Source organism: Diceros bicornis, chromosome 6, assembly GCF_020826845.1.
Source record: "Diceros bicornis minor isolate mBicDic1 chromosome 6, mDicBic1.mat.cur, whole genome shotgun sequence".
Lineage (NCBI taxonomy): Eukaryota > Metazoa > Chordata > Mammalia > Perissodactyla > Rhinocerotidae > Diceros > Diceros bicornis.
In genome coordinates, this window is record NC_080745.1 from 25388539 (window position 1) to 25396437 (window position 7899).

At 53.0% G+C, this 7899-nt stretch overlaps 1 protein-coding gene across 1 annotated transcript in view; it reads right to left on the reverse strand.

Moving 5' to 3' along the window:
• The window catches only part of CAPN9 (calpain 9), a 54866-nt gene extending 52077 nt beyond the window's left edge, over window positions 1-2789 (reverse strand). The window contains exon 1 of the mRNA XM_058543058.1: window positions 2577-2789. Within this exon, the coding sequence (XP_058399041.1) occupies window positions 2577-2789 (213 nt within the window). The remainder of the gene's footprint in view (window positions 1-2576) is intronic.
• Between the last annotated feature and the right edge of the window lie 5110 nt (window positions 2790-7899).

Here is a 7899-nt window from a genome sequence, read left to right on the forward strand (position 1 = left end):
CCAATGAGGGGTACAGACACAGGTGGGCCTGTCACCCCCAACGTGGGACGACTCTGAGGGACCATCCAGGGCCAGAGCACCCCTGCACTTGGCTGAGGCCTTCATGGGGCCACACCTCAACCCAGTGGCCCCTTCTGCCCAGTTCTGCTCCCTCCCCTTCCACAATGTAGATCCTAAGAGCACCCCTGATAAACTGATAAATGTCCTGCAGGCTACTCTGTGTCTGGGGCCCAGAGAGAAGGTCAGCCAGCTGTACATGCATACTCTCAGGTGGGTGGAGGTGCCATTTCCTGCCTGAGGAACAGAGGCAGAGGGTGGCAGAGGGCTGGCCAAGGTGGGCTCACAGAATAGCCTGGCTCTGCTAACAACCATACTTGGCTTTCAGAGCCACGAGGGGTGCTCCCCACTCCATGAGGAAGCAGTCTATTGGTGAGCGCAGTGGCCAGTGCTCTGCAGGCAGCGGCCTGGGGAGAACCCTGGCACCGCCGTGTATTAGCCGTGTGACGTCAACCTCCAGGCTCCACTTTCTCCTCCGGTAGAACGGGGCTGATAATAATGCCCATCTCTTAGAGTTGTTTGGGATTAAGTGAGATAATCCCAGTCAACAGCAAATGTTGCCCGGGCTATAGTGACTGTTGCTGTTATCATGGTTTTGAACGTGCCAGATGGTGTATGAGGCTGAGGGCACAGCAGGGTACGGGGTAAACAAGCGCTTGCCTTCCAGGAGACTCCGCCTCTAAGGAGGAAAGGGGCAGCTACACAGATCACTGTATTACAAGGGCATAAATGCTGAAATAAAGATCACCGAGTGTGCTCGTGGAATAAAGAAGGCTTCACAGGGGAGGCCACTGAGCATGAGTCCAAGTTTCCCAAGCAGAGAAGGGCCTCCCAGACTGACGGAACGTGCAGGCGGGAGGGGACGGGGATGCTGTGGGAGCATCTGACCATGAGCGAGGCACGGGGTGTGGGGGCAGCAGGGGGCACAGGGCGAGGCTGCACATAGGTTGAGGCTGCTGGGGAGCCCTCTTCACTCCTAGGCAATGCTGAGCCCACGAGGGTGCTGAGCAGGGGATAGCATGACCCCTGGAGGCAGACGGGGGATGTGATGGGCTAAGACTGGAGGCAGGGAGACTAGTGAGGAGGGAAGGAAGCTATGGGAATTACTCAGAAGAAAGGCTTAGCCATTTGGTGATAACCTTGTCAGACTTAGGCAAATACTAGAGACCCAGAAGCAGCTGACACATGACCCAGGGCAGGATGGCATGTAGGCAAGCGTGCACACACACACACATGCATTCATGCACATGCACACATGCACACACACGCACACACGGCCTCTGACAGGAAATAGCAATAAAGAGCTTTCCACTGCAGAAATAACAGCTTATGTGTACTCTGGGCCTGGCCCTGAAGAGCCCAGAAGTTTTCGTGTGTGTGTGTTTGTTTTTTTAAAATAGACAAGTTATGTATTTAAAACATCAGCATTATTTTAATGTAGGAGATAGAGAGGAAGAAGATATGGTGACCTCTGTGCTGCTCATAAGTAAGATGAGATTCAGAGCTAATAATGATGATGATGATGATGATAATGATACCAGTAATAGCAATACCAAGAATAGCTGTCATTTACTGAAATTTTCTGTGTGCTAGACATCGGATCTACATTGGTCACTACTGTTCCCACTTTACAGCTGAGGAGACTGAGGCTCAGGGAAGTTAAGTGACGTGGCCACAGTCATGGGACAAATGAGTGGCAGGGTGGGACCAGCACTCAGAGTCCCACCTTTAGGTCCAGCCCTCCGCACTCTCCTCCTTGCCTACAGCAACCTGTCCCCACAGGAGCCGCTCCCAGGCCAGTTCCCACCCAGAGGGAGTGAGAGCCAGCGGACGGTCAGAGGTGGAGCCCTGATTAGCCCAGCATGGCAAATATTGACTCCTTGTCCCAGGCACCAGCTGGTGTCCCTGGGGACCATCACCTCCAGACTGCTGGGGTGGGGCGGTGCAGACACTAGCTCCCCTCCAGGAAAGGAGATGCAAGGTTTAGGGAGAGAACTCCTGCTTCACGTGCATTCTACCCATCACACCAATGCTGAGTGCTTGCTGAGGGAGCGTCCACCCACACTGAGCCCTTGGGATCTGGGTCAGAAGCCACCAGCACTTTCCATGCAGCATCTTAGTGTTAGCCCCCCGGGGGGTGGGAGACTGCCTCCCACCCATCTCTGCATGTTTGCCCTTGGTGTCCGGTGGAACGTGTGGCCTGAGGCTTGTCCTGGATAAAGCTTTGACTCTTGCTCACTGTCTACTGACAAGGCCTTGGTGGGAGTCAGAGAACTGGGGGCAGAGTGCAGGCAGACTCCCTAGGCAGCCCCCCACCAGCACCCCAGGCCTGCTGCTACGTGTCCCCTGCGTCATTTCCTGTCTTCAAACTACACAGCTTCTCAGCAGTAGACTCAGTGGCTGTGCCCAAGTTGGCTTTGTGCTTACCCCATTCCCCCACCCCCCTTTCCTTGCTAGTCTCTTCCCACTGCTGAACCTCACCTCTGCCTGCCACCCCCACCCCTCCTCGCAGCACTCACCCCTGGTCGTTTCCATATGAAGGGGATCTGGGGCCTCTCGCTGTAGAAGAGAGAGGAGCTGTTGGCTGGGAAGTCTGCATCCTCAAACAGGATGCCCTTCTGCAAGCTCTCCTGCCTCAGCTGCTCGAAGCTCTGGCCTGAGGAATGAGTGATGCGGGCATCCTTGGGAGTTGGGTGCTCCTGGGGCCCTGGGGCCCGATGGAGGTAAGGCATGGCTGTTCCCTGGCCGGCCAGCAGGCTCAGGTTGGCGATGGGTGGGAAAAAGCGAAATGTGTTTGCCACTCAAGAAGGAACCAGCTCAGTGGCTCCTGGGCTGAGCGGCCCTTGGTCTCTGCCTGTTTGTCTGGGAACCTCCCTTTTAGACTGAAATGGGGCACGCCCTGATGGCAAATTGTAGAGAGAGCCCTCGGCCCTCCCAGGAGCTCCTGCAGACCCAGAGGGAGCCATGAGGCTGGGCCAACTCCGGGCAGAGGCAGCACCCTCTGCTTAATGCACTGGGGAGGCCCGGTGGGAGAGAGAGGATTGCTTTATGGGGAAAGAGAACAAGATATCGAATTGGTCCAGGAGGTGGCAGGCTGTGCTTGTTTTACTGTGGGGAGAGTGCACTGTGTGATCTTAAATCAGAGAATTGCAGAGTTTTGTAGTTGGAAGGGAGCTTAGTGGATCATATAGTACGTATTACATGAACAGAGCTTATTTACACAGTTCTCTCAGAGGCTATCTCATTTTGATTTAGAACAGGGGTCAGCAACTTTTTCTGTAAAGAGCCAGATAGTAAATATTTTTGGCTTTGTGGGCCATATGGCCTGTGCTGCAACTATTCAACTTTTTGGTTGTAATGCAAAAGCAGCCATGGATGCTACGTAAACAAATGAGTGTGGCTGTGTGCTAATAATACTTACAAAAGCAGGCAGGGGCCGGATTTTGTCCGGCTAGAGTTTGGTGACTCTGATCCCTGGTATAGGTGAACTCAAAGAGAACATTCGCTTCTTCTCCAGGGCACACATGCCTCTCTTCTCCAACATTCCTGGCAGCTGGTCTTGGGAAACATTTGCAAAAACAGACATCATATTAATAAAATTTCTTGCCTGTCAAACTCTGCAAAGAAGGTCCCACATTTGAGAAGAAGTGAAGTTTAGAAGGTAGAAGCCACTTGGTGGTTTAACAAAAAGTACTCAGTTTAACAAAAGTATTAGCCACTTGGTGAAGCCCCTGGTTTTCTAAGCACTTTACAATGATTTCTGTGCGATTCTCTAACTAGTCAAGGTTGGCTTTTGGAGTCAAGGGGTCTTGAGTTAATGGGTGCAGTTAAAAGCCTGTAACATGAGTTTTTACACGACCTCCCAATTCCCAGGAATGGTCACTTAATTCCACACTTTCTGTTGAGTGGATCCTGCATATTGTTTTACAGGGAATGTGCAGACATCAGAGTTGGAGACACCTGGTTGAATCCCCAGTTTTGCCAGGGGTGACCTGGGCAGGGCTCCTCTGAGCCTGTTTCTGCAGTGTGAGTCAGGACAGCAAGGCCTCCGAGGCTGCCACGGGGTTCTGGGAACAAGCAGCTTGTAGAGTCTGGCACGTGCAGTCAGGACCTCTGATTCCTCCCATCCCTGTCCTGTCTGTCCCCTGCCCTCCATCCCACAGACACCGGATCACATGGCCTCCTTCTGAGGCTCATTTGCTGCCACTTATAAAGGCTCTCTTGTTGTGTCTGTCCACACAATACAGGATTCTGGAATGATTCTCTGCTAGAAAAGGTGGAGCTGCCAGTGTCCTGTGTCCCACCGCCCCCTCAGACAGCTACGGAGACAGGTGCGACAACATGAGGGTCATCCATCTCTGGTGACACGTCGGTCAGGGAAATGCTCACCAGCCCAGATTTCTGAGAATTTCCCCTTCAAACGCCAGAGCAACTGGGGAAAGGACCTTGAAGTGAAATTCTACACTGTCGAGAGTGTAAAGGGTTTACTTAATGCTGAACTCTCTCCAAGCTCCAGGAAGTGCTGTCCTTATTCCGTGCCCATTACAAACACCTCTCCAGGCAGGGGTCCTGTCCTTATACCGTGGTCTCTCCTTTGGACCGGAAGAACCAGTCTTTTTTTGGGGGGGGGGGAGGGTGAGGAAGATCGGCCCTGAGCTAACATCTGCCAATCCTCCTCTTTTTTGCTGAGGAAGACTGGCCCTGGGCTAACATCCATGCCCGTCTTCCTCCACTTTATATGGGACGCCGCCAAAGCATGGCTTGCCAAGCGGCGCGTACGGTGAGCGCCCGGGAACCGAACTGGCGAACCCCGGCCGCCGCAGCAGAGCGCGCACACTTAACTGCTTGCACCACCGGGCCGGCCCCAGAACCAGTCTTTTTATTTAAGGCCTATTTTAGTTACTAGGTAATCAGAGAGCTGCATTGTCATTTGTGACTAAAGCAAAAATGTTTCCGAGTGGGAAATACACTACCACTGTGTAGCGATCCCCCAGCCTACTGGAGTTCATCCTGCACCCTGCTCTCTGGGACCCTCGTCCCAGTGCAGGAGACCAGGACTGCTGCTGGGCCCTGCCTGAGTGTGCCTGCCTGCCCCTGCAAAGGTCTGCGGGAAGGATGCTCCGCTCAGGTGGCACCACCTGTCAGCCTTCACGACCCCGCGCCCCCGCCGCGGCACGCCCCAAGTCCAGTTCCTTGGGAAGTGCCATGACCCCAGCGCAGGCGCCCAGGGCGCTCTGTGCTGACCTTTCCTGCAGACCTTCTTGCCCCGCACTCAGGGCTGATGCTAGCGCCTGTAACCCCGCCCCCAGCTCAGCCACGCCAGAGTAGGAGCCGGACGCACATTTGCTGGATGAACACTGAACCAACGTCTCGGGAAAGCAGATATCGTTCTTGAGCCTCTCAGTTTAATTTTCCAAACCTTCGCTTCTTCTCAGGATGGAAAATGGTTAGAGGAACTTCAGCCACACCGTTTGGACGCCCAGCAGGCCCTCCACACCTCCTCCACGCAGCCCACCCACACGCTGGGAGACACTCCTCACCTCAGAGGGCGAGGTCCGCGGGTTTGCTCAGAGGAACAGTGCGCATTTCTTGTCACCAGCCTAGACGCATGGGTGACTTTGAGCCTTGTGAGTCCCACAGGGACCATTCATCATTTTAGCTGTAATTTCCTCCCTTTAAGCTAAACAATCCGCTAAAGTGAATTCTGAATTAATTGATGCTTACCCTGGCCTCTGGAGCCTTCCAGTCCTTTCTCTCTCTCTCTCTCCTCTGCATCCTTGGACCCACACGGAAGACACTGTTTCTCTTTCTCTAGGGAAGCGGCCTGGGTAAGCCCGGGAGTGCTTGCCTGGCTGGGCAGGGAGATGCGTGAATCTTGCCTGGGTGGATCTCAAGAATAAATGCTCTGAAGCTTCACCTGGTGTGCTAACTTTGTCCCAGGACTCAAGTGGGCTCGGACATTACGGCAGTGCAGACTCATCACCAGGTTTTGACAGGTACGCAAAACAGGCTTAATCCTCACGCACGAATGGTTCCGGTTTCCGCGCCTGCACAGGGCGGATAATGCGCCTGCTCAATGCGCAGCGATGGGTGATGTTTGCGCTCACCGCCTGCTGTGTGGAGAAAGGATTGAGGAGTGGAGGGGGATACCAGACGGGAGGTGAGTCAGGAGGCATGCGCAGGTGTCCAGGTGAGAGGGGCCGGAGTGGTAGGCAAGAAGGCAAGAGGAGACAGATGCTCTTAAGGGACTTAGTGCCAGGGCTTCCTGTCGGGGTGATAGGATGGGGCTTTCTGCTCAGACCTGAGCAAATGAACGGGTGAGGGGCAGATCTGGTAGAAAAGTTCAACACTGGATATGTTGAGATGAAAATGCCCTCCTAATTGCTGGTGGGAGGGTAAACTGATATCAACATTTTGGAGAGCAGTTTATTAATATCTATCAAAATTACAAAAGTGCAGACTCTCTGACCCAGTCATTTCCTTCTAGCAACTTAGCCTGCAGATAAACCTGCACCCCTGAAAAGTGGAAGATGTACAAGTTTATTCATGTCATTGCAGCATTGTTTACTTTGGAAAAAAGATGAAAAGCACTCAGTGCCTGCTATTAGGGAGAATGATCAAAAAATTATGGCACAGCTAATCACGAAATGGAATAGCATGCAGACACAGAACAGGACTAGGAAACTCTAGACACAGACACGAGGGTTCTCTGGGGTATGCAGTTTGATTGAAAGGTCAAGGTGTAGTATGCTGTGCAGAGTATGCTACCGTTTGTGGAGAAAGGGGAAGAAAGAATTGTATTTATAGCTACATAAGAATCTTGGAAACTCCACAAGACACAGTAAGAGGGTTCCGACTTCTGGGGGTGGGCGGAGGAGACGGGGGAACGGGGTGCTGGGGAGACATCTCTATATGCCTTTTTATACTTTCTTCCTTGTAAACCTATAAGCTTATGTGATTGACTGTCTTTTTAAGTTTGAGATGCCCATGAAAGGGAGATGTCAAGTGTGTGGTCAGACAGTGGGACAGAGACGCAGAAGAGGAGGCCCTGGCTGGAGGGATGCCCTGTCCTCCTCTCTGAGGTTCTGTGTCCCTCTGGATCCTGGGATGGTGCATTCCCTCAGCATGGCTCTCCTGGCTCTCCTAGCCACCTCCCTCATACCTGACCTCTGTGTGCCAGTAAATGTCACTCATGGTGTGTGGGAAGGGGCTCTCCACACTTAGAGGTGAGAAATGTCAGCCTCTGCAGTAAGTGGTGGGGATGGGGTCCTCAAAATTCGCACACTACGTCTCACATGTGCAGATATGGAATTCCTTCTCTTCTGGTACCTTCTTCCCTGTGGCCCCTGAGCCCTCAAACTGCCCAGAGCACACGCTTATCCTATCCCTTTACAGGGTGTTCAGTCCAGTGCAGTAAGTTTTCGGTCAGTTTTGAATATTACTGTCTTGGTCACTCCTAAGGCCAAAGCTGAGTCCTCTTGGGGTAAACACTGTCTTCAGTGTCTCTGCCCCTTCCCCTTTCTCCCCAGTAGCACGTGGGCTTGGGGAGAAGGGCCTCTGGTCGGCATGCCCGTCTCTGCAGCAGCTGCAAGCCTTCCTTGATGTGCGGACCAGACCAGAGGTCCCCAAGTCTCCCGGCCTTTGGGGGACTGGGTACCTCTCTCTGGCCCCAGAGGGCCTTCTCTCTAAGATGGTGATGACCGTTGTGTTATAAACTGCTGTCCTCTTGCTAATTCGCTTTATGATTTATTCTCCACTTACTCCTCCGAGCTTTGATCTTGACATTTAAAAGTCCCATTTTGAGGGTTCTGAGGAGATTCTGTGCTCTCACTCGAAAGTCCA